The 27565-nt window shown below is 43.8% G+C and overlaps 1 protein-coding gene across 2 annotated transcripts in view; it reads right to left on the reverse strand.

The window, feature by feature from the left end:
- The window catches only part of BTBD11 (BTB domain containing 11), a 340401-nt gene that overhangs the window by 128523 nt on the left and 184313 nt on the right, over positions 1 to 27565 (reverse strand). For both annotated transcript variants that reach the window (XM_033220772.1, XM_033220771.1), the window contains exon 2: positions 10051 to 10200. In XM_033220772.1, the coding sequence (XP_033076663.1) occupies positions 10051 to 10200 (150 nt within the window). The remainder of the gene's footprint in view (positions 1 to 10050; positions 10201 to 27565) is intronic.

Genomic DNA, 27565 nt, shown 5'->3' on the forward strand with positions numbered 1-27565 from the left:
AGTGTTTAAAAATAAAAAGCATGATTAAATAAACTCTAGTACATCCACATGATAAAATAGCAAACTTATGCAGCCATTAGAAATGATTACATAGAACTGTGATACCAAAAAAAAGAATCCTCATATTAAAATGTTAAGTAGAAAAGAGCAAAATTCAAAATTGTATACAGTATAATCAGGATTATGTTATTAAAAACTACGTACTAAGTAAACACCAGGGAGAAAAAACCCCAAAGTGTTGACCAAGGACTTTTCTTCCTAGTGGGATTATCAGTGATATTCTGTCCAATTTTTCTGTAGTTTCTGAACTTTGAATTATGGCATGTGCTACTTGTTTTACCAGAATAATAAGCTTACTGAGGTGACATTTACTTTCTTGCACCTGCCATCTAGGTTGAGGGTGGAAGACACTTATCTTTCCCTCTGTCTCTCTCAAAAACTTCCATTAAAAAAGCTCAAAACAAGAAGATTCAAAAGGAAGTGGAGAAGACGAGAATCATTTTGAGCCCCTACTCCACTCATTCACTTCCCCAAGGCACTGGGAAGCCTGATGGTCAGGTGCCTTTTGCTTGGTTGAGCTAACCGTCTCACCATCTCCTCAGAGCACTTTTCAGCTTGCCCTGCATTTTCAGGCTCCCTTCTTCTGTTCTTGTTTTCCCACCTTTAATTGCCCTTTCCTGCATTCTCCTAACAATTGAAGACCTTCAAGGCTATGACCAAATACTACTTCTTCCATGAAGCCCCCCAGGATGTCCCTAGTCAGAATCAAGTCCCTCTTTTCTCTATATACCTGTAAATCCTGCTTATAAAGTCTAACACATTACGTGTTTAATTCTGTTGCATTTCACAGTTAATTATCCACACATCTGCTTTCCCTACTGAGTCTCAAAAGCAGAGACCATGCCTCATCCATTGTCCTGTTCCGGGAAGGGGAGGCAGTGTGGCATGTGGTTAGTTAGGAACATGCTCTTGATACTCAGACTGAGAGCCTCCAACCTGCTACTAAATAGCTGAGTGACCTTAGGTGAGTTATTTAATGTCTCTGTAAATGAGAATGATTATGACCTAATGAATTTGTTTTGTGGATTAAACAAATAATATACATAAACTACCTAACCTTTGTTTCATCTGCAAAATTAGGGCAATAATAGTACCTACCTCACAGCATTAAATGAAGAAATGCATATAAAGCATTTAAAGCACTTGGAACAGAGTCTGGTACATTGTAAGCACTTAGTAAGTATTCAGTACTATTATTCTTTGTATCACTACCATCATCATCTTCATCTTCACCTTCATCACCATCCCCACCACCATCATCATTACCATCATGTACATCATAATGATTATCATCTCTGTCATCATTACCATCACTGTCACATCATCACCATCACCATCATCGTCTCCATTATTATCGTCATCACCATCATCTCCATCATCGTCACCATCATCATCACCATCATTATCATCACCATCATCTCCATCATCATCATCACCATCACCATCATCATCACCATCACCACCATCTCCATTACATCACTATCACCATCGTCATCTCCATCATCATCATCACCATCATCATCACCATCACCACCATCACCACCATCTCCATTACATCACTATCACCATCATCATCTCCATCATCATCATCATCACCATCACCATCATCATCACCACCATCATCTCAGACATCACCATCATCATCACTAAAGTCATCTCTGTCATCATCGCCATCACTACCATCATCATCTCCATCATCATCACTATCACCATAATAATCATCATCACTATCACCATCATCATCACCATGACCACCGTCATCATCTCCATCACTGTCACCATCACTGCCACCATTATCACCATCAGTGGCAGCAGTAGCAACAGCAGCAGCCTAGTCCCAAGGTCAGAGGTCCCAAAGATGTCTCTGAGGAGGGCTGGCCATGGGAGATGGAGTTGGCACTGTGCTATCTGTTGCTTTCCTTGTCAGTGTCATGATCCTAAAACAACAAATCCAATAGTCACTAACTGAACTGAGTTTGGAGAGTTGGAGTTTGATTTTAGAAGCCTACCTGAGAATCAGTCCACTAATAACTATGTTTCCCAAATATCAGCCATTTGGGAATCACCATCATGATGTGTCTCATATCTGTGTGCTGCTGATACAATTTATTTACTTAATATTTTTCTTTAATTGGCTAATTATTTCACACATATAAATTCATTTTAAGAGAAAATTTCATATCAGTGCCATAAATGGAAAACTAATATTGTCCTAGTACTCATAAAAATATATTGCAATTTAAATTAGAAGGTGTTTTGTGCATCACCTACTATCATTTCCAGTGCCACCCTTGGGGAAATGCTACTCTAACCTACCTGACTCAGGATCATCTGTGGAGCCCCCAAGAAACCATTGTTCCTGCATGCCAGGTGTGACCATTCTAGGACAGAGTCACAAATTCCAATGGTGGGCTCCTTCTGCCCAAACCCATGCTGCTACAGCACCTTCACTGCCTTCCCTACTCTTCCTTCTGTCCATGGCCAGCTACCACTTACTCTAGTACATTTCCCAAACCTCCCACAGCTCTGGGAGAGGAGGTATTGTCTCCCTTTTCTCACAGACAATAAAACCAGAAATCAGAGTGATCAAGTCACTTGCCCTAAGTCACACAGCACAGACGAGGAAACCAAGTCACTCCACAGTATCATAAACTGCTATTTTACTCATCTGGCTGAAACCCTTCTCCTTGAGAAAAAAAGAAAGAAAACAAGAAAAGAAAAAAACCCACATATAATCCAGGTCATTAGGTACAGAGTAATGAAAGATTTATTCTTATGGAGAAGGAGAGATGAAGAAACAGAGATGCAGCAAGAGAAGGCTAACCTCTGGATTCAGCTGGAAGCTTGCCATTCATTAACTCATTCAGCAAATATTATTGTGTCCTACTGTGTGCTGAACATTGTTTTAGGCATTGGGGATGCAGTGATATTTAAAAGAAAAAAAAGTCTCAGCCACATGCAGTGGCTCACACCTGTAATCTCAGCACTTTGGGAGGCTGAGGCAGGCAGATCGCTTGAGCTCAAGAGTTCGAGATCAGCCTGGCCAACATGGTGAAACCCTGTCTCTACTAAAAATACAAAAATTAGCCGGGCATGGTAGTGCATGCCTGTAGTCCCAGCTACTCGGGAGGCTGAGGCACAAGAATTGCTTGAACCCAGGAGGCGGAGGTTGCAGTGAGCTGAGATTGCGCCATTGCCCTCCAGCCTGGGAGACAACAGTGAGACTCCGTCTCAAAAAAACAGTCTCAACTCTTATGGGATTTACAGTCTTGGTGGGGGAGACAGAAAAGAAACAAATACATAGCATGTCAGGTAGTAACAAGTGCAAGAAGAAAATTAAGGCACAAGAGGGAATAGGGAGTGATGTGGGGAGGGGTAGGTGGGTGGGACAGTCATGGAGGGCATCTCTGAGGAGGTGACATTTTAGAAGAGGCTTGAATGAAGTGAGGGAGCTTTGAGAATGTTAGGGGAAGAGCTTTCAGGCACAAGGAGCAGCAGGTGCAAAAGCCTTGTGGTAGGGGCATGGGTGGAATATTCAAGAAATATCAGTAGGCCAGTGGCCACTTTGCCACATGAGAAGATGACAGGTATACCCCAGGGGCTGGAGGCAGGGGACTCTCAGAAAAGAGCCCACTTACATTTCAAACAAGGGGAAAGACAACTTTGTCCAAGCAAAAAGCGCTTTTTTTGTGGGGTTGCTTTTTCTTCTGGTGACACTGAGGAGAGACAACCCAGAAAAGCTTTTTTGGCAGTGGAAAGCAATTGCCCTGTTTTGATTGCCTAATTGCCTGGGGACAGCAAGTTCACAGTCTAGTGTGAAAAGACAACAGGAAGAGACATTTTATGAAGAAGTCCTCATTTGTTTTTTTTCTTTAAACAGAAAGCAAACACTATAATTAACGACTGTCAGCTGGGGGTGTAACTGGGAGCTTGGGGGCAAGGCTGAGTGACAGGCAGAAGAGCCAAGACAAGGTCTCAGAGGACACAAATATGGACTTGGATGGGACCAAAAGCAAATTGGTCCTAAAGGGAGAGAAGCCAGGGCCTCTGCTTCCCCTCTCCTTCCCCACAGCCCTGTGGGGATTGGGTGGACCTACTTCCCCCAGCCCCACTCACTGGTTCAGGGAAGAAGACCTGGACTGCCCACCGGACTCTAAGCCAACTGTGATGTGCATCGCCCGGCAAATTTCCCAGGGCTCAGGATCAAAGACTTGCCAGCTGGTGTCAGTTTGGTGATTTTTGTGGCCTCTTGATTTAGCTTACCAGTCAAATATTTTAGAACCTGCATAGGTTCAGCTCTACGTCCCTGAGTTCAAAATTCAGCTCAATAGAAAATTTATTATCTGACTGGGTTTCATTAAGAGTCCCACTCACAGCATTTTCTTCTGTTTTTGTTTCTCAGACAAGTTCACTTTAGGTCATTCATTTATTCATTTGACATTCAAGGGAAATTTTCTGAGCTGTGGGTGATGGTGTTAGGTGCTCACAATACAAAGCTGATTTGCACACAGCACAGCAGAGGGAAAAAGAAAAAATGGTTTTAATTATGACTGCCACTTACTAGATGAGTGGCCTTGGGCAAGACATTTATCCTTCCTAAGTCTCAGTTTGCTTATCTGTGAAAGGAGAAGAATAATACCTTAAAGGTATTCAAAGCAGCTGATACACAGTAGGTGCTCCAGAAATAGGGGATGTGTTTTTACCTCAAGCCATAACAGACTGGACAAAGATAAGTGCTTTGGACATTTCAGGTGATCAAGACAGTTCTAGATTTTAATATGAGGCCCTAAGGAAACAGGCAAGGGTTACCAGGAGGAGTCCCAGTCCGCAGAGGTGGTCCCCTGTCTAAATACAGCCCAGCATTGATTCACAACAGGGATGGGTTCTGAGAAATATGTCCTTAGACGATTTCATCGTTGGATGAACATCGTAGACTGCACTTACACAAACCCAGGGGTACAGCCTACTGCACACCAAGGCTGTAGCATGTAGCCTATCACTCTCAGACTACAAACCTGTACAGTATGTGTCTGTCCTGATACTGTGGGCAATCGTAACACAATGGGAAGTACTTGTGTATCTAAACATACCTAAACATAAAAAAGGTACAGTAAAAAATGCGGCAATCTTTTTTCTCTTCCTTCCTTCCTTCCTTCCTTCTTCCTTCCTTCCTTCCTTCCTTTCTTTTTTTTTTTCTTGAGACAGGATCTTGCTCAGTCTCCCAGGCTGGAGTGCAGAGGCACGATTATGATTCACTGCAGTCTTGACCTCCAGTGCTCAAGGAATCCTCCCACTTCAGCCTTCCGAGTAGCTGGGACTACAGGTGCATGCCACCATACCTGGCTAATTTTGTTTTATTTTTTGTAGAGACAAAGTCTCACTATGTTGCCCAAGATGGTCTCAAACTCCTGGGCTCAAGCAATCCCCTCGCATCAGCCTCCCAAAGTGCTGGGATTACAGGTGTGAGTCACTGCACCTGGCCACTATTATGATCTTATGGGACCACCACCATATATGTAGTCTGTCATTGACTGAAATGTCATCACGCAGCGCCTGCTGTATTTGGGGAGGTATTGTAAGCTTTGTGAATGTTCGCACCTGCAGTTTACTTTACAGGAGAGTATCCACAGTGCACCCTACAGAGCAAATTGCAAATCTTCAGAGTAATTTGCAGGGAACGCAGACCCAACTGACACCCTGATGGTACAGAGGTGGGGAATCTCAGGTCTGAGTGGAAATATCTTCTGGACTTCCCTGGAGATAGTGTAGTTTTGTGGTTAAGTATAAAAGCTTTACCTTGAGAAGCCTGGATTCAATTTTGAGCCATTCAATTCACAGGTGTGGTTGATCTTGGACAAATTGTTTAACCTCCTCTTGCTTCCATTCCCATATCATCGAATGAGGACAATAATAACATATTGGAAGTAATTCCTGTAAACACTTAGTTTCATAGTTCCCTGGCTCATTAAATATCAGCTGTTGCCATTATTATTGTTATTAGCTATTAAAATAGGGCTCCCCTCTTGACCCTGGCCAGACGTGTCCCTCTTTCAACAAGAGCAGGGATGACTGAGAACAAACTCTCCATCTCACCTTTGCTGGAAAAACAGTGGTTTCTACCGTCCACATTGGCAGAGCAACCTTTGAATATGAAGAACAGCTCTCTATGTACACAGAGAGCAAGGCTGTATTGATTCAGACCACAGAGCAAGCCAGTCTAAATGACAGTCAGATCACAAAAAAAGGCAATTTTATTCCTTTCAGCCGCCAATGTGACTTATCAAAGTGTTTCCTTGTGTGCACATTCTATGGGGCTGACTTAGTTAATGTACAAAACCCATTCGCAATTAGCAACACCCATTTGTGTGCCAACAACTCATATGCAAAAGTCAACATTCAATGAGGACAGCATTTAATTTACAGAGCAAATTGTCCTTAAAAACAATTTATGTGGCAAGCAGCTCCTGCAGGCTGCCTGTTAGGTGAAGAGCAGATTTGTTTAGCAAATCCTTTCTTGGAAGAGAGTGCTAGAATCACGCAGGGCCCAATCCAGGTGCTGGAGGCCACGGGAGGACTTTGAGACATCCCAGGACAAAGCTTTGAGACCCTAGGGACAGTGCGTGTGGGCCACATGGTATGAGGGCCTCTTCTGGGGTTGTCCCACAAAGCTATGTCCCAACTCGGTAGCCAGATCCTACATTTCTAGGGTCATGAGCATGTCCTGGAAAATACTGAAGTCCCAAATGTGTGGCACTTCTTCTTAGAGCAGTGTTTCTCCAAGAATGCTGCCTGGACCTTCTGCCTCTGAATGCCCTGAGTACGTATTAAAATGCAGGTATTTCCTTACCCCATTCCACTTGTCGCAGACATCTCAAAATAGCATTCACACATATTACCCCCAAATCACAGGGACATCTGACCTGCTGCTAGATCTTGTTATGTCACATGCTAATTTAAAAAAAACAAAAAAAACAGAGAACTACTATACTACAATTGAGATTAAAAATATTATGATGATTGAATTTTAATGTAATCAGTTTCCTTTGTAATCATTTGCACATTATGCATTTAAAAATATTATTCTGAGACAGGGTCCATAGGTTTCACTAGATTGCCAAAGGTGTTGTGGCACCCAAAAGTCTCAGAAGAATCACAGGACTGACCCGTAGCTAGGAGGCCCTGTGACAGGAGGCGTTTTGCAACTTCAGAGGTTTGAAGGGAATGGAAAGCTCAATTTCCAAATTCAGATGCCAGGAAAGTAGCTCTCTAGTGGCCATAAGCACCCCCTATAGCTTCGATCAGCTACTGACTCCCTTTCCAGAGGTGCAGGCCGTAAGCTTAATGGAGGGTGCCTATCTGGGTGTCCAGGGAACTCCTCTGGGAAGAAGTAGAAGTTGCATTTTGGGTCTTAAATCCCTTCATAGTTTAGGATTTGCTGGAATTTCAATACCAACTCCCACTTTAACACAATCTAGCATTTCTGTGATCAATGCTTCAATTCCATCAGTAACTAATACTCAGCTAAATTTTTTGATAATCAATTGGATCATAAGTAAATACAGGATTATTTTCCTGTGGTTGGTCAGACTCAGAGCACAGTCCTGAATTAGGGGGTATATAAGCATGGTAAATTATTACTTAAACTTGGGACACCCCAACCTTGATTATTCCTTCCTTCTTTGCATCTTTGTACCTCTTTTCCCTCCCTCCCTCCTTCCTTTCCCTTCCCTTCCCTTCCCTTCCCTTCCCTTCCCTTCCCTTCCCCATCCCTTTCCCTTCCCTTCCCTTCCCTCCCTTCCCTTCCCTTCCCTTCCCCATCCCTTTCCCTTTCCCTTCCCTCCCCTTCTTTCCCTCCTTTTCCCATTTCCCAACCCCTCTCTCTTTCTCTTCCTTCCTTCATGTTTCCTGAGGGCCTACTATATGCCAAGCAATATTCCTGGTGCTGGGGTTATATCAGTGAGCAAATAAAATGTTTCTACTATATTCTATATACTAGGAGGATAGAGAGATAATTAAAAAAATAAAATACAGAGTGTGGGTGGGAGGGGAGGGGAGTAGTTGATGACGAGTACTGGGCTTCTTGTTGCGGTAATACAAATGCTCTAAAATTGATTATGGTCATGGTTGCACATCCTGGTAAATATACTAAAAACTGCTGAACTGTATGCTCTACAAAGGTAAATTGTATATGAACTATATCTCAATAAACCTATTATTAAAAAACAAAAATATAGAGTATATCTTAGGATGGTAACTTCTGGGGATAAAAGTAAAGCAATGAAGGGGAGAAGAGTTGCCATATTCTGAAAGTTCGTCACCCCAAATCCATATGTTGAAGCTCTGCCCCTCAATGTGATAGTATTTGGAGATACAGCCTTTGGCAAATGATTAGGGTTAGGTGAGTCCATGAGGGTGGAACCTCATGATAGGGTTGGAGGATTTAGAAGAAGAGGAATACCTTCCCCAACCCCACCACCCTGTGAGAACACAGGGAGAAGGTACCCATCTGCAAGCTAGGAAGAGAGACCTCACCAGGAATTGAATTGTCCTGCATTTCTATCTTGGACTTCCCAGGCCCCAGAACCATGAGGAATAAATGTCTATGTTTTAAGCCATGCTGTCTATGGTATTTCATTATAGTGACCCAAGTTGACTAAGACAAGGGTCCTCAGAGTATTATGATTTTAAATACAATGGTCATGGAAAGCTTCATTGAGAAGGTAATATTTGGGTGAAATGTGAAGGTAGTGAGGGAGTGAGCCATGGGGATACCTGGAGGAAGAGCAGTTCAGGCAGAGGGAAGAGTAAGTGCAAAGGTCCTGTGGTATGCCTGCTGTGTTCAAGGAACAAGTAGGGGACAGAGGGAAGGTGGAGGAGTGTGTCTAGGGAGGGTAGGGGATGGGGGGAACTGGAAGTAATTCTGGGGCTTTGGCTTTTCCTGTGGGTCAGATGGGGAACCAATGAACCACAGCCAGTGGAAGACTCTGAACAGAGGAAGGATGTGACCTGATATATGATTTAAGTGGATCTCACTGTGGAAATCAACAGTAGCCAGCCATTTATAGAGTATTTACCATGTGCCAGGCACCTTGGCAAACCCTCTTGTGAAAGCTGTCAGAATTAAAATGGAATCATTTGTGTTAAAATCCCTGATGAAGAGTCAGGGAAGGCCATGAAGGGAAGATTCTCATGCACAAATGCCTGATAACAAGAACTATCACAAAAAACCTCTGCAAAAATCACAGCCTTGCACAAAGGCCATGGTATCCTTACACACACACACACACACACACACACACACACACCACACACACACACACACACACACTCTCTCTCTCTCTCTCTCTCCCTCTCTCTCTCTCTCTACTTATATGAAGATACGTGACCAGCAACTGCCAGTCCAATCTCGAACGGGTGCCACCCTTGTTATTTACTGATCCTTGTAGCCAAGGATAATTATCTCAAAAACAATTTTGTAATCCTCCTCCTCACTCTTCCATTAAAGACCATGGTCTTCCTTTAGCCCCCAAATACACACGTAGTATTTCTCTGAGAATATACTCTGGCATGCACATTCTCATTGCAAGGCCTATTCCCAGATAAACATGATTTTCTTTTAGAGAATCTCCTTCTCTGTTTGTTATTTAGGTTGACACCTTTATGGATGTGAGCTCATTGAATCACTGCAGCTACACTCTGGGTAGGCACTGGTATTTTCTGTATTTTATAGAAAAGGAAACTGAGGTTCAGAAAAGCTTAGGAACCTGACCCGATTTATGGTGGAACCAGGAAATGAACCAGCTTCAGAGCTCTTACCTTCCCCATGCCACCGGCATTGTTTAGTGTATACAGCAGGCACTCAATAAAAGGTGTCACCTCACTGATTACAAAGTAGTGCCCTGAGGGATTGGCATGAGGACACTGTGTCACTTCGGGCACAAACAGAATATGTCTTGAGGCATGAGAGCTGGAGAACCAACATCTACTTACTCAGTTCTGCGATGCTGCCCACGCGCGTGGCCAGCAAGGACTGCTCGATGGTCCTCAGCTCCGACTGGCTGAACATGGGCAGTTCTCCTGGCTTGTTTGACCGCTGTGGGTCTCTGTGAAGATTCAGGCTGTCTGGTAGGCACAGCACCCCTGCAGTCAGAAGGGAGACAGAGAATGAAAGGAAAATCTATTGTTATTTTTCAGTTAACCGAGGGAGGGGTGCAACATTTCGCACAACCTCAAACCACACCAGAGCTGGTACTGCAAAGAAAGCCAGTGTAGGAACCAGTGCTCTGGACTCCTTTTAGAAATGGATGCCCAGCTATTTGCAAAGGTCTCTTAGAAGTCCTGACTACTGATTTTAGCAAGCATGTGGGCATTCATCTGGACACATGCATTTCCAAAGGACACAAAACAGAATCCTCTCCTCATGCCTGGAAGGGTTGTTATCCACTCCTAGATGCAACTTCTTGTGACTCTGGTGGTCACTCCCCTTGTTCTCCCCACAAAGGCAGTTGTGGTCCCTCAGTGCCCTGGGGGAATAGTCTCTGCCTAAAATTGCTTCTGAGGGCTCACTTTGTTTGCTCAACAAATCTAGCTCTGGATGGTCGGGCTGTTACCTGTTTGACAAGGCTTCTGGCTTTCTCTGTAGAGTTGTATGTCAGGAGGTAGAAGAATCCCCATGGGCTTTTGTAACTTGTATGGTGAATACCCACGGGAAATCCCTGCAATCCAATTATTCTCTTCCCTTCCTTTCCATTCCATAAACATTCAGTAAGAAGCTGGGAACTTCCTTGGGTAGATGATTCGGAAATATTCACTCTTTCCTTGGCCACCCCAAACTCCCTAAGTCGAGTGCATTTCCTTTCCTCTTGACGTTGGGCTTGACTACTTGATTTACTTCGGTCAAAGCTATGTTAACAAACACGATGGAGTCAAAAGCCTGAAGACTGCTTGTAAAATCGAACTTGCTCTCTTGCGCCTCTGCCTTGGTCATAAGAAAAACATGCCCTAGGCCTGGCATGGTGGCTCATGCCCATAACCCCAGCAATTTGGGAGGGCAAGGAAGGAAGATCACCTGAGGTCAGGAGTTTGAGACCAGCCTGGCCAACATGATAAAACCCCGTCTCTATTAAAACTATAAAAATTAGCTGGGTGTGGGTGGCATGTGTCTGTAGTCCCAGCTACTAGGGAGGCTGAGGCAGGAGAATTGCTTGAACCCGGGAGGCGGAGGCTGTGATGAACCGAGATCATGCCACTGCACTCCAGCCTAGGCAACAGAGCAAGACTGTCAAGAAAAAAAAGAAAGAAAGAAAGAAAAGAAAAAAGAAAAATGTGCACTGTCTGCAAAACTGCAGATCTGAAGGTGGGAAAAGAGAAGAAAAATATGCCCTGGTTAGCCTGGCATGAGAGACACACAGCAGATCCAGAACTGGCCTGCAGCTTAGAGCTGCCCTGGCTGCCTGCAAAGACATATGCTTATTTGGTATGCCACTGAGATAGTGGGGATGTTAGTTACTCACCATTATTGTGGTGAAAACTAACAGATACACCTACCAAGTATCCTACTGAGGATACAAGGGACAAGACAGACATTGTGCTGTGTTTGGGGTTGAGGATATAGTGATGGAGAGAACACACATAATCCCATGCTCAGTGAACTCCCAGTGTAAGTGAAGGAGACAGGTTGTTACACACGTAGCTGCAAAACCATTTCTTAAATGCTCTATGGTAGGAGAAGGTTAGGAATGAAGGGATGTCTTATCAGAGACCTAAAGAACAAGTATCTGTCAATACAGTGGAAGCACTTACTGAATACCTGCTGTGTTTCCAACCCTGCTCGGCATTTTGGAGATGCAAAAGAAGAGGACATATTCAAATCATTTAAAACTGAAGAGATGATACTGGCATGGACAAAATAATCTGGGAATAAAATAGTGCCAATAGACAAGTGCTAATTAATTTAAACCAACTAGCAGGTGAGGGGAGACAGAATGCCAAAGCCAGTAGTTAAAGTCCACTCCTCACCCTGCCAGAACCACACAGTCTCAGCAAAGGTGCTTCCTTTGAAGACGGGCACCTTCATACGGTGGGCCTGTTACACTCCTGCTCTCATCCTCACTGCCTGATTGGTGGCTCCAGACACATGGAGCTACTCACTTTCTCCTAAATGTTTTACCTTCACATCTAACAGAGGGTGAGACAACAGGGTAGGGAATTCTAGTAGATGACTTTTTGGATAAATAAATAATGAATAATGAATAACGGGGCCGGGTGTGGTGTCTCACGCCTGTAATCCCAGCACTTTGGGAAGTCGAGGTGGGCGGATCACCTGAGGTCAGGAGTTCAGGACCAGCCTAGATAGCATGGTGAAACCCTTCCTCTACTAACAATACAAAAAATTAGCCAGCTGTGGTGGCGGATGCTTGTAATCCCAGCTACTTGGGAGGCTGAGGCAGGAGAAACTCGGGAGGTGGAGGCTGCAGCGAGCCGAGATCATGCCACTGCACTCCAGCCTGGGTGACAGAGTGCCACTCTGTCTCCAAAAAAATAAAAAATAATGAATAATGGATGAATGATACAGATGACCATTAGATTTTAATGTTTCTATAATCAGGAAATTAGTCAAGGGATATTTTTCTAAGATTCTAATCCAATCTTGTTTTTTTCAAATATTTTTGACTGTGACTCAGAGTAAGAATATATTTTATATCACAGCTTGGTGTGCGCACACACACACACCCACACACATACTCTTCATGATTTCCATTAAAAAAATTAATAGAAAATAACAGTGACCCTTACTACATGTGAGGCCCTCTCATTTGTTTTCCTTTTCACTTCTCTTCCATCTTAGTAATAAAAAGTGCTGAAACTGCAGCAACAAAAGTGACATCATGATCCACTAATGGGTCGACATGGGCAGTTTGAAAACACTGTGGGCTGTGACACAGATTCACCATTTCCTGGGCACTACCTAGTGCTATACTTCAGGAATCCTCAGCTTTCAGGGAAGACAAGACCTTCCCAGAAATGCTCGCCATCCAAGCCCAGCCTCCTGCCTCTCCCTTGACAGCCATGTCATTCTCCTGTTCAGCCCAGGCAAGAACACACTGAGTCATCCTTGCTCCCTCTGGTTTGCCCACCTGCCAAGACATTAAGTCAGAGGCTAAGTCAAGTAGCTGTTGCCACGGCAATGAATCTTGGGCCAATTCCTCATCCGATGCTCCTGGTGTCTCTGACTCTAATTCAGGAACTTACTACCCCTTAAAGAGTTCACTGCAAAAAGTACCAGATAATCACGACCCACTCCAACATGTGACCCAGTTTTCAGGACCAGTTGCACAAGATTGTGAGAAGATGATCTGCAAGGCCATTTGAATCCAGACATTAAATAAACGGAACGGCACATCTGCGGGAACAGGGTATTTATCAGGGTATTTATGAGACCCTCTACTTAGGAAAAGGGGATGATGGCCAGAGGGGACTTCACAGCAAAGGAGACTCGAGACCTGGGTCCTGAATGTTGGGGAGAAGGTTGTCTAATTAACAGTACAGATGACTCACATGTTCTCAACGGGATTGCTTTCTTGGTATTTGCATTATTTGCAGCAAGTCAACAACCCAGATCTGTGTTTTAAAATGTTGCCTCACATATTGGTTGAGGCCTGAGCAAATGGGACTTGGAGACTGGAACCCAGAGCTTCAGTCTTAGCCCTGCCACATCTCACTGTTTGACTTTGGGCAGGTCACAGAACCTCTCTGGACCTCAGTTTCCTCTTCTGTGAAATGAGGGTGATAGTAATGACCTTGTTTTCCGCATTGGACTTCTGGGGATGGGAGTGAGGTATAAGAGTGAAATGAGATCATGTGTATCAAAGTATTCTGCATGTGCTAAGCAAACAATAGGTTCTCAACGTATGTTAACTGAGAGCAAAGTCAGTTAATGTGCACTAACCCAGCTTTAGACTACTTTGTCCTTTATCATAAGAATCAACAATTTCCCTTGGAATTATTTCTCCTTCTTTTAGGGGTTATGAAATTTAAATATGGAAAGAAAATTATTCAAAGAAGCTTCGAGAGTTAGATTATAGAGATTAGGGAAATCTATAATTGATCTATTACACAAAGATTATATACCAGGGTTTAATTTTTTTTTTCCTCGTTGGAGACTCTATGTGGGGTATACACATAAACTGAAGTTATTTATTTATTTTTTGTGTAAAAATCTGCTTGGTCAGGGAGAAGGTGCGAGCATCATGTTTTAGTGTCAGATGCAGGCCTGAGTTTTGGACTACTTGTCTATTTCCACTACTGGGGCCAAGGACGGCCATGGCCTGGTGATGAAGACCCAAGTTTAGAAACAGAGGGAACTGAGGTTCAAATATGAGTTTGAATGGACCTAAAGGAAATAATTTCCCTGGAGAGCAAGTGAACAGAAGCCAGGATCCACAGTGGGCTGGAGGGGTCACGATCTCCCTGAAATTCTGTTACTGTGAGTGTGTTGTGCATTTGTCTAAGGGGAGAGTTCATTCAAATTCTCCAAAGAGTTTATGGGTCCTAAAAAAGGGCAAACCAATGCCTTTGATTGTCCACATTCCCATTTATTCAAGGTTTCTCTTCTCTGGGACTGGCCTGGCGGCAAGGTGGGGTAGAGCAAGGGAAACAAGATACCAGCACTGCCAGAGCTTGACACCATCCTGCAGCTGCCCTCTGTGCAACTGGGACAAAGAACTTCCTGCTCTCCAGCCAGCTTCTGCATCAGCGAAGAGGGGTTCAACTATCTATTTCATAGGTTTATTGCAGTGATTAAACAAGATAATATGCTTAAAGCCTCTGGCCTATAGAAAGTGCCTGATAAATACCCTGTTCCCACAGATGTGCCGTTCTGTTTATTTAATGTCTGGATTCAAATGGCCTTGCAGATCATCTTCTCACAATCTTGTGCAACCAGAGACAGACAACCATTTGGTGAGGTCATTTTGAACAAAAAATATGAGAGCTGCTGCTCTGGGCAAAACCCTGGGCCAACCATGTCTGGCACTGTGTCTCTGATAGAGGCCATCAGGGTGCATTGCTGCCTCCCAATGTGCCTACCTTTCTAGATGTATAGGATGGCCCCTTGGCAAATATAATGCCCTGACATCCTTTCACTCTCCTCTGGGCTTTTCTCTGTGTCTATGTTTTTTTTTATTGAACGCAGGGGACACGGATGCTATATTAGTCCATTCTCACACTGCTATGAAGAAATACCCGAGACTGGGTAATTTAGAAAGGAAAGAGGTTTAATTGTCTCACAGTTCCGCATTGCTGGGGAGGCCTCAGGAAACTTACAATCATGGCAGAAGGCAAAGGAGAAGCAGGCACCTTCTTCACAGAGTGGCAGGAAGGAGTGAGTGCAAGCAGGGGAAATGCCAGGCATTTACAAAACTATCAGATCTTGTGAGGACTCACTTACTTTCAGGAAAACAGCATGGGGGAAACTGCCCCCATGATCCAATTATCTCCACCTGCTTCCCCCCTTGACATGTGAGGATTATGGGGATTACAATTCAAGGTGAGATTTGGGTGGGGACACAGAGCCAAACCATATCAGATGCTACTTATCTACAAAGAGAAAACCAAGTAAGAGAACCATCAGCATTGATCCATCCAACCGTCAATGATGATGATGGTGGTGGTGATGAAGGAGGAGAACAGCCAACTTTTATGGAGTACAAACTATGGGCCAAGCACTCTGCTTAGCATTTTACATGTTTAAATTCAGATTTATTTTAATCCTCTCAGCCACACTATATGGTAGGAAATCCAACATTTATTAAGAAACAGTATAAGGTAACTGTTAAGAGCAAAGACTCTGGGTTCACATTGCCTGGGTTTGAACCCTGATTGCTTTACTTACTACTTGTGTAGCTTTAGGCAAGTAAGTATAATCATTCTGTGCCTTGATTTTCCTATCTGTAAAATGGTAATATTAATAGTGACTACCTCACAGGGTTGTAGGAAGATTAAAAAAAGTTAGTATGTATAAAACATTTACAAAAGTACCTGGCATGGAGGAAGTGTTATAAAATATTTGCCATTATTATCTCTACTTTATAGGGAATGCAATAGAACTTAGAGACGTTTGGTAATTTGCCTAAGGTCACATAGATCCTAAAAATGGGGCTAGGAATTGAATACCAAGTCTTCTGATTCCAGAGCTCAATCTGTCAGCCACTCAGCATACTGCTTCTTGGTTACTCAATCCCTACTCTCTGGCAGGCACAACTAGGGAACATGGTCGTACACAGACAGCTGGATCCCTGCCCTCCTGGAGCTTACAGTATAACCATATGTGAGATGTTTTCCCTGCCATTATTACCCAGGAACTGACAGGCAAGTATACAAACTTCGTGGGTGCTGAAATACCATTAACTTCAAATGGAAAACCTTTACAATTTGCCCCCATGGGACAAAAGACAAAGTCTAAAGATACATAGCGTAGATGTGTTTCCTACTTTCAGTTCCTACTAGGAAGCTCACAGCCAAATTTGCAGCCCGTGTGTACATAAGGAAATGCATTTTTAATATTTTTGCCTTTTGTTATCTATAGTACAATGTTGTACATATTTTTATAAGCTGCCTCAAAATCTGTTGGAAATAACAAATTAAGCACAAACAGTGAAATAACTCATTAGCTCTGTTTCTTTTGCTTCCTGGGGTTTCCATATATTTTGTAGTCATTTTTGGGGAGACTTAGGGGATCAAGGCTGGTGGGTGAACAGAACCATGTAGATTTATTAAGTATGGAGTTAATTTTTCTTTTTTTTTTCTTTTCTTTTCTTTTTTTTTTTGAGATGGAGTCTCGTTCTGTCACCCAGGCTGGAGTGCAGTGGCCGGATCTCAGCTCACTGCAAGCTCTGCCTCCTGGGTTTACGCCATTCTCCTGCCTCAGCCTCCTGAGCAACTGGGACTACAGGCGCCCGCCACCTCACCCAGCTAGTTTTTTGTATTTTTTTAGTAGAGACGGGGTTTCACCGTGTTCGCCAGGATGGTCTCGATCTCCTGACCTCGTGATCCGCCCACCTCAGCCTCCCAAAGTGCTGGGATTAAAGGCGTGAGCCACCGCGCCTGGCGAGTTAATTTTTCTTTTTTTTTTTTTTTTTCTTTTCTTTTTTTTTTTGAGATGGAGTCTCGTTCTGTCACCCAGGCTGGAGTGCAGTGGCCGGATCTCAGCTCACTGCAAGCTCTGCCTCCTGGGTTTACGCCATTCTCCTGCCTCAGCCTCCTGAGCAACTGGGACTACAGGCGCCCGCCACCTCACCCAGCTAGTTTTTTGTATTTTTTTAGTAGAGACGGGGTTTCACCGTGTTCGCCAGGATGGTCTCGATCTCCTGACCTCGTGATCCGCCCACCTCAGCCTCCCAAAGTGCTGGGATTAAAGGCGTGAGCCACCGCGCCTGGCGAGTTAATTTTTCTTTACCAGTAATTATTAAGTGAAAAACCTCTGGGCTTGACCCAGGGTAATTTCTGGTCTTCAGGGCCCTCAAAGTCCTCTTGAACTTAATGGACATCCTTAAAACCCCTAGGCTGACCAGAGTTTAAAAAAGCTTTGTTGATGGGGCTTCCATCAGAATAGGTAAAATATTCCAGACTCCCCACTAAAACCTGGGGGCCAGAAGTTAGAGTTCCTTGCTCGAGAATTAAGCAGTTAGTTTGCTTTCCAGTCTCTGATTCCTTATCTGTTCGGGTAGACTGACTGCAAAAATGGTCTCCCTTTTTTCACCCCTGTCTATATGCATGCATGATGATTTTCAAGTTCCTTCCATCAAGGGTCTATTTGCCCATCCGTTAAATCTTGGCCAGCCTGGTGACTTGCTCTGGTCACCAGAATGTGATGGGAATGTTAGGGTGCCAGTTCCAAGTGTAGGCTTCAAACAGTCTTGCCTGCTTCTTCTCTCTTAGAACCCTGCCACCACCAAGAGAAGAAGCCTGGCTAACATGCTGGAGGATAAGAAGACACATGGAGAAGAGCCAAGGCTCTCCTAGACCAATGGACAGTCAGCCAAATCCTAAAAATGCAAGAGAGTCTGGCCAAGATTAGCAGAGCTGCCTGTTCAACCTGTAACCGACCAGACTCATAAGTGAGCCTGGCCAAGATCAAAGAACCACCCTGCTGACCCACAGAGGACTGAGCAATAGAAAATGGTTGATGTTTTAAGCCACTGAATTTAGAGGTAGTTTGTTATGCTGCATATGCACAATATCTAACTGGTACTTATCAGTTATGAAACTGAGAGTTGGTTAACTTATTGTCTTAAAATGCTTTTCACTTTTCCCCATGTCACTGTGTAGAATCTAGTTGTTCTAGGCAATTCCCAACTGCCAATTTCTTTTGGGCCTGGCCTATGGAAGAATCTTCCTAGTGCATAGGAAGGCAGGGATGGCAGAGATGATAAAATGACTCTCTTGGGGGTTTCTTGGGCATAGCAAACACATTTTCATCTCAGGGCCCTTTCATTTGCTCTACTCTCTTCTCGAACTCTCTTTTCTCGGGTAGATGCACAGCCTACTCCCTTACTCAGTTAGGGCTCTATTTGCTCAAATGTCACCTCCTCAAAAAGACTGTTCTTTTTCTTTTTCTTTTTGTTTTTTTGGAGACAACATTTGGCTCTATTGCCCAGGCTGGCGTGCAGTGGCCCGATGTCAGCTCACTGCAACCTCCACCTCCCAGGCTCAAGCCATCCTCCCACGTCAGCCTCTCAAGTAGCTGGGACTACAGGTGCACACCACCACGTCCAGCTAATTTTTGTATTTTTTGTAGAGAGGGGGTTTTGCCATGTTAGCCAGGCTGTTCTCAAACTCCTGAGCTCTAGTGATCCGCCCTCATCGGCCTCCCAAAGTGCTGGGATTACGTCCTTTCACAGGTGTGAGCCACTGTGCCCAGCCATCAGAGAAATCTTTCTGAGTACTTTACTAAAAAATAATACCCTGCATCGCTCTCCCATCCCCTCACTCTGTTTTATTTCTTCTTTATAGCACCTACTACTGTGTTATATTATATTATATATTATCAGTTAATGTGTTGTCTATCTCCAGCATTAGAGTGTGAGCAACCAAAGGTTTACTTCCCAGTGTGGGGAGGGTTATGGTATAGCACTGGGGAAGGAGCCACAAGCCCGAAATAATTGTATAAGGCTGTGCTGGGGAGGGGCTGACTGTGTAAGCCTTGGTACTCTGGACACAGGCTTGGGTGCTTCCTTGTCTGTCTCTGGCTGCAGGAGGAGAGCTGACTCTGCTAAGTCCTGCCTGACAAGCTAGGTTTGGTCTTCTGTTAAGTGACCCCCAGAATGTAAAGGGGTGCGTCCTGGCGCCAGGTCTCAGCTTTAACAAAGGGGAAGGAAGCAGCTGGGGTGCAGCAGCACGCCAGCCCTTGAATGGGCATCGGACGGACCTGGTCAGGTTGAGATTCCCACCTTACCGGCTTCCAGCTGTATGGCCAGGGCTCTTGACTTGGCTTCTCTGAGCGTATTTCTCCCTCTATAAAGTGTTTGATACTATCTGCTCTCTAGCATGGCTGGGAGCCTGTAATGGGATAACAGACAGAGACAATCTGACACAGAGAAGGGGGTCCATAAATGTTTGCTAATAATCTAAGTGAAGGTCTCTGAAACTAAAGATTTAGGAATCCAATAACACAGACAATGCCAGAAGGCTTTCTTTTACTGTTAAATTTATTAGGAAACAAGACAGGAAATTATCAGATTAAGAAAAAATGTTTGTACACTAGCCTGGAAACCCCTTTTAAGAGACTTGGCAGTGGGAAACAGATTCTGGCTTGGTTTGCTGAAACCATTCCTCTGCGAGAGGCATGCCCCACTCCAATTCAGAAAAGCATCTGCATCTGCAGGTCCCAGCCCCAGTGATGAGCTCCTTTGGGAAGTGTCCCAAAGCTCCCAGGCTGACTTGGGGTCACCCTGCTGTGCTGCACAGTGGTACCCCATTCCTGCTATGAGCTGCTGTTTTTCTCACAGTATACTAGTGGGTAGGGGGTCTGTCTCCCCAGCCAACCTGAAGCCTGTGAGGGCAGGAATACATCCTGTTGTCTTTGTGGTACTCAGTGTTCATGGTTAAATTAATAAATGATCCACAAATCACAAATATCTTCATGTTCTTTTCAGAAGGTCACCACCTTATTCTCCACGTGTACTTCAAGCTCCGTTCTTGAACTCAATTCTGAAAATTCTCCATTTTTGTTTTCTACATTGGTTTGGCTTTGACTGCCTAAGAACCTTCCCTTTCAATGTAATCCAGACAAGATTGTTAGTTACTTCCTTTGCCATTGCTCCTTCTCTCCCAAAGGTCAGCCTTTCTTGCATTATCATTGCAACTTTCCCAAGAGTCCTGGGTGACATCTGCCTCATAGGGGCTTAAGAGGAAAGAGACTCATTCTCCCTGTTTCCTCATCTCTGTATCAAGAGCTCCTGGGGCCTGGCAGGACTTGGGAATACCTGCTTCAGTCCCCAACTCCTCCTAAAAGATCTAGGGCTCCATTCCAGAACTTCCAGGCATGGAATGGTATTTTAGACCTCCAGCTAAGTCTTGGGTAGCTATGGAAATGTCATAGGTCAGTCAGGTTTTGGAGATCAACTGGCCCCCAGGAGCATGAACTGTGACCTTTGAAAGTTCTCTGAAAAGCCTTTCCCTTGTCCCCTACACAGTAGTGACACTCATGGGCATAACGTCATGTGGTGTGATAAAACTCAGCCCTGGAGTGTAACTGACAGGGAAATTGTGTGCTGGAGTTGTCTGAGTAAAGAAATGATAGGCGGGGCTCGGTGGCTCACGCTTGTAATCCCAGCGCTTTGGGAGGCCGAGGCGGGTGGATCACGAGGTCAGGAGATCGAGACCATGGTGAAACTCCGTCTCTACTAAAAATACAAAAAAAAAAAAATTAGCTGGGCACGGTGGTGGGCGCCTGTAGTCCCAGCTACTCAGGAGGCTGAGGCAGGAGAATGGCATGAACCCGGGAGGTGGAGCTTGCAGTGAGCCGAGGTTGAGATTCCACCACTGCACTCCTGCCTGGGCTACAGAGTGAGACTCCGTCTCAAAAAAAAAAAAAAAAGAAATGATCTCGGCTGGGTGTGGTGGCTCACGCCTGTAATTCCAGCACTTTGGGAGGCTGAGGCAGGTGGATCAAAAGGTCAGGAGATCAAGACCATCCTGGCTAACGTGGTGAAACTCTGTCTCTACTAAAAATACAAAAAATTAGCCAGGCGTGGTGGCACATGCCTGTAGACCCAGCTACTCGGGAGGCTGAAGCAGAAGAATTGCTTGAACCCCAGAGGTGGAGGTTGCAGTGAGCTGAGATTGTGCCGTTGCATTCCAGCCTGGGTGACAGAGCGAGACTCTGTCTCAAAAGAAAAAAAAAAAAAAAGATCTTTGAGATTTTAATTAACATCGTGGCAATGGACCAGGGTAAAATAATGAGGAGGCAGCTTTTTGGACAATGTCTACCTTGCTCTACATCAAGGTGGCCATGCATACTTGCAATAAAAATTCATCCATCCATCCATCCATCCATCCAAACTTCTGTCCATATGTCTGATCATCCTTCAATTAACTAAACAATTTTTTAAGCATCCTCCTATGTGCTGCTCATTGTGCTAAGCAATGGGAGATACAGGAGAAAACAAAGGAGCTTCTCTCTTGGAGCTTAACTTCCATTCATCTATCTATTCATCTGTACATCTACTCTTCCATCCATCCATCTATCCATCCATCCATTCATCTTTCTACCCTTCCATCAATCTACTCAATATAATGTGCCAGATTAGGACTACAATGAAAATTAAGACATAGATCTTGCCCTTGAGAAACTCTCAATATAGTGGAATAGATACACATGTTCATGAGTGTTATAGGTACTCTTAGAGAAGTCCATCCATGCTACACTGATGGCACAAACAGAAATTGGATATTCTGCCTGGGTGGCATGTCAGGAAAGCCTTCATTGATGAGCTGACCTAGAATGATTGAAAGATGAGCTGATGGTCATTAGGTGACCTGGCTAGGGGGTGAGGAAGAGGAGGGCATAGGGGAGTCCAAACTGGAGGGAGCAGCAAAAGCCAAGGCACAGAGGCAAGAAAACTCATGGTGCATTGTCGGGATTGTAAGAAGTTGGCCATGGCTGGCACACTGAGTTGAAGGGAATTCCCATGAGGTGGGCAGGGACCAGATCATGGAGGGGAGCATCGAGGGGCTCAAGTGCTTTGCTGAGGGGCTTGTATATCATTGGGAGGAGGCAGCTGAATCCCTTGGGAACCAATTCTGGTACCTCTGTGAGGTCAGGATTCATTGCTGGTATTCTGGCCAGAATAACCATCAGAGGGAGGGAGTCAATGGGAGGGATGACAGAGGCAGAGAATGGCACTTTCTGCTCAGGTTGCCAGCAGACCCAGACCAGCGCATCTCCCCATCATTCCTGGCCTCTCAGATCTCCTGGACTCAGAATGCTGCTTGTGGATCTTTTCTGGCTCGGCAGACATCTCAAACTTGACTTCTCCTGCTTCCCTGGACTCTCAACACCCACTTGTTTCTTCGTTATCTCTCCCTGTGCCTCTAGAGCTCAACCAGCCCCTTAGGGGTGGCTGAGCAGGACACTTGGCTGTATCCTCCTCTCCCCTCAGCACTCTCCTAAGAGCTTCCATTCCAGACTGACCCTCTGCTTCCCTATCAACATGTTGAGATAATGTGGTACATCAGAAGTTGGCCTCTTTACACCCTCCTTCACTGCCATCTTGAACATTCGTTTAAAAAATGTAAGCTAGTTTCAAAATATGAATCACAAAGTTATCTATGCCTATTTTTAAAACTTCAATAATAAGAAAGGGATAAAACAATAAACTGAAAACAACCTCTTTTCCTCTCCTTGGACCTAATCCTACTCTCCAGAGGTAAACCCTATGATTAGTTTCTTGTGTAAGATTCCAGAACTTTCTATGTATTCTCATGCATCAATTCATTCATTCACTCAACAAATATTTATTAAGTCCAAACAATGTGCAGGTTCTACAGGGGATAAAGGTATGAGAAAAACACCATACAAGCCCTAGCCTCACAGAGCTTAAAGTAGAGCTTGAAGGACAAACACACATCAAATAATCCCGCAAAGAAATGTACAAACACAGCTGTGTAAACTGCCTTGAGAAAAGCACCTGTACATACACCATTCCCTAACCAATGTCAAAGTTGGAAAATGGTATCTAATTTAATTTGATTTCATGTAACTGTAAGAAAGACCATTTTTTTTCATGGTTATTAACATCTGTTTTCCTTTGTGAATGACTTTTGTATATCATTTGCCTAGTTTTCTGTAGAAATATCAAATTCTTCTTATCAGTTTGTAAAAGTTCTTTTTATATTAAGGAAATAATCCCTTTGCCTGACGTGTGTCTTGCCCACATATTTTCCCAGTTTTTCATCTTCCTTTTGAGTGTGCTTACAGTATTTTTCTAAGTAGAAATATTTTCATTCAATGCAGGCAAAGTTATTGGTCTTTCTCTTATGGGTTCTGAGTTTGGGTTTACATTCAGAAAGCCCTTCACCTATTCAAGATTATTAAAAACTTAACCATGGTTTCTTCTGGTAATTTTAGTTACACTTTTACTATTAAAACTTTGGGTTGCAGAATGCATATACACTATTGGTGGGAATGTAAATTAGTTCAATCATTGTGGAAGACAGTGTGGCGATTTCTCAAAGACCTAAAAATAGAAACACCATTCAACCCAGCAATCCCACTACTGCGTATACCCAAAGGAATAGAAATCATTCTATTATAAAGACACATGCATGCATATATCCACTGCAGCACTATTCACAATAGCAAACACATGGAATCAACCTAAACGCCCATCAGTGGTAGAGTAGATAAAGAAAATGTGCTATACATGCACCATGGAATACTATGCAGCCATAAAAAGGTATGAGATCATGTCCTTTGCAGGAACATGGATGGAGCTGGAGGTCATTCTCCTTAACTAACACAGAAACAGAAAATTAAATATTACATTTTCTCACTTTATAAATGGGAGCTAAGTGATGAGAACACATGGACACATAGAGGCAACAACACACATTGGGGCCTACTGGAGAGTGGACAGTGGGAGGAAGGAGAGGATCAGGAAAAAGAACTAATGAATACTAGGCTTAATACCTGGATGATGAAATCATCTGTACTACAAACCACCAATTAAAAAAAAACCTTTGATCTGTCTAGCATGAGGTAGGAATCCAGTTTTTGTTTTTGTTTTCCCCAAGTAACTAACCAACAGAGCCAATATTTGCTGAATAATCTACCTTTTCCTCACTGATTTAAAATAATTCCACTTCATCATGTGCTTTATCTCCAGATGTTATTAAGAACACTCAATATTTCCTATTTTATCCCACTGATCTAGTTTTTCTCAGTGTCAGAAGTACATTGCTTAATTATTGTAGTTTCATAAATGCTTTAAAATTAGGTAGGGCTGGTCCTGATTCATTACGTCTTCTTTTTGAAAGATATTTTGAGGCTATGTTTTAGCTATTTATTTCCCAGATTAATTTTAATTCTGATCCATTAAATATCTGACTATGGTTCAAATGGTGAAGGTAGTCACATTAGAAAGGGAAGAGGAAGGTGATGGGCAGTTAGGGGTGAATGGAAGTATACATCCATTTAAGAAAACTTTTGGATTTACTATTTGAGTATGCACTATGTTCCCTGAAATAAATTTAGCTGTACCTCTTCCTGTTACTAACTCTCCACTTCTGTGTCTCACTGACATCTGTTTAATAAACACAAGTTGAGTTAATGAATGAGTCCTGGGTAGAGTTCTTGGTAAAAAATAAAGATTAGTAAGTGTTAAAGAAAGGTGTTAATACCAAGTGAGCACCCCACTGAGGATTTCTCCCTGTTATAGAAATCAAAGGGGGCTGAAAGAAATGGAGAGATGTCACACCAGCTGTCAGAAGCATTTTACGCTAAGGACAAACATTCACATTTGTCTTGTCCCAGGGATGTCTCGTAACCATTTTTAGGTAATAGCAAGGATACCCTCTATAGTGGAAGCTGGTGTACCTGGCACGCTTCCAACTGAAAATCCCTTTCCAGTGGAACTTCTGCAGAGTACCAGGATCATTTGTATTCATAATGAAAGTCCCTAGGGCCTGGAAGATCCTGAGTCACCCAAGAAAGGAAAGATTAAATCATGTTCAACTAAGCCTTCGTGTTAAGTATATTTAATTGTATTCTAGGTCTTCAAAGACTGATTATCTTTAATTAAACAGCCTGGTGACTATAGACTTATTATTTATTTGATATGATATAGTGAGGAACTATTCACTAGAATGTTTAATAAGTGGAAATACCCTGTGTGTGTGTGTGTGTGTGTGTGTGTGTGTGTGTGTTTGTGTGTTTACGGGCATAGAAGAGATTAGACCAAGGTTTTGAGAGCTGACTAAATGCTGCTGTTAACATAGTGTAGATGTTAATGGCACATAAAAGCATAAAGCTGCCATTTGCAGCCATGCATGTGCACGCTGATATAAAGAACTAATAGGCCTTTCACAATCCATCGAAAATACAAAGATTACTAAATTGGCTTTTAAAAACATTAGAATCCCATTAGGCCAAATTCAGGAGCTGATTACAGAGTAAAATAAACCACAGGAGGACTCTAAATTCTCGTTTGTCATTGCTGTTAAAAGGTACTGCATTTTCCCCAGGCCAGGAGCCCTTGGGGAAGGCAGCACGCAGCACTTGCTGGGGAAGCCAGACCTATCCAGCCAAGGAGAAAGATAAGGATGCTTCTGGGGAGAGGCTTTCTCCTAGCACCTGTTCTGGGAGTTGCATCAAAAACTACATGAAAGTAGCCCAGTCATAACTCAACGTTTCTCGACTTTTTATTATCGCCCCTTCCACCCCAAGAAACCTGTTTGGACATTTTCTTCCCTACTCCTCCACTGCCACCCCACTGTATTAGCCAGGTCTCTTTTTCTCCTCCTTCTCCTTCTTCTTCTTCTTCCTCTTCCTCTTCTTCCTCTTCTTCTTCTTCTTCTTCGAGATAGGGTCTTGCTCTGTCACCCAGGCTGGAGTGCCATGGCGCAATCACAGCTCACTGCAGCCTCAACTTCCTGGGCTCAAGTGAGCCTCCCACCTCAGCCTCCTGAGTAGCTGGGACTGCAGGCGTGAACCACCACACCTGGCTAATGTTTGATTTTTTGTATAGACGAGGTCTCATCATGTTGTTCAGGCTGTTTTCAAACTCCTGGATCCTCCCACCTTGGCCTTCCAAAATGCTGGGATTACAGGTGTTAGCCACCTCGCCTGGCCTTATCCATGCCTTTTATTGTCTGTATTCTGATGCTTTGATATCTGGGGCTTTGCTGACCCTGGAGGGCAGTATCCAGGGTTGGCCCCACTGAAGGTTAGCCAATTCCTAGGGACAGTAAACAACCTGCCAGCAAGCACACTTTTCAAATGCAAACCAATCCATCCAAAGCCCACACCCCAGCCACCACATCTATGGGCCTGTCATACTCTAGGCCACTATCCAACTGCTCTAATCTCTCCAGGGCCAGGCACCAGGTAACTAGGGGCAGTCTCTATGCCCCAGAGCCTGCTGAAATTATTCTAATCAGCTAATCCTAAACCTGGATTCTCTGCCTCACCCATTCCTTCCCTTGGAAATGATGACAAAGGCTCTTGCCCAGGGTTTCCTTCTGCCCCCTGACCAACCCTGGTGCTTCCGCATGTGACCCTATAAGGCCTGGCATGTCCCCTCCTCTTGGGAACTGTAAGTAACAAACTGTCTTTTTTTTTTTTATACTTTAAGTTCTAGGGTACATGTGCATAACGTGCAGGTTTGTTACATATGTATACTTGTGCCATGTTGGTGTGCTGCACCCATCAACTTGTCAGCACCCATCAATTCATCATTTATATCAGGTATAACTCCCAATGCAATCCCTTCCCCTCCCCCCTCCCCATGATAGGCCCCGGTGTGTGATGTTCCCCTTCCTGAGTCCAAGTGATCTCATTGTTCAGTTCCCACCTGTGAGTGAGAACATGCGGTGTTTGGTTTTCTCTTGTTGTGATAGTTTGCTAAGAATGATGGTTTCCAGCTGCATCCATGTCCCTACAAAGGACGCAAACTCATCCTTTTTTATGGCTGCATAGTATTCCATGGTGTATATGTGCCACATTTTCTTAATCCAGTCTGTCACAGATGGACATGTGGGTTGATTCCAAGTCTTTGCTATTGTGAATAGTGCCGCAATAAACATACGTGTGCATGTGTCTTTATAGCAGCATGATTTATAATCCTTTGGGTATATACCCAGTAGTGGGATGGCTGGGTCATATGGTACATCTAGTTTTAGATCCTTGAGGAATCGCCATACTGTTTTCCATAATGGTTGAACTAGTTTACAATCCCACCAACAGTGTAAAAGTGTTCCTATTTCTCCACATCCTCTCCAGCATGGT

This window comes from Trachypithecus francoisi, unplaced genomic scaffold, assembly GCF_009764315.1.
Source record: "Trachypithecus francoisi isolate TF-2019V2 unplaced genomic scaffold, Tfra_2.0 Lachesis_group11, whole genome shotgun sequence".
Taxonomy (NCBI): domain Eukaryota; kingdom Metazoa; phylum Chordata; class Mammalia; order Primates; family Cercopithecidae; genus Trachypithecus; species Trachypithecus francoisi.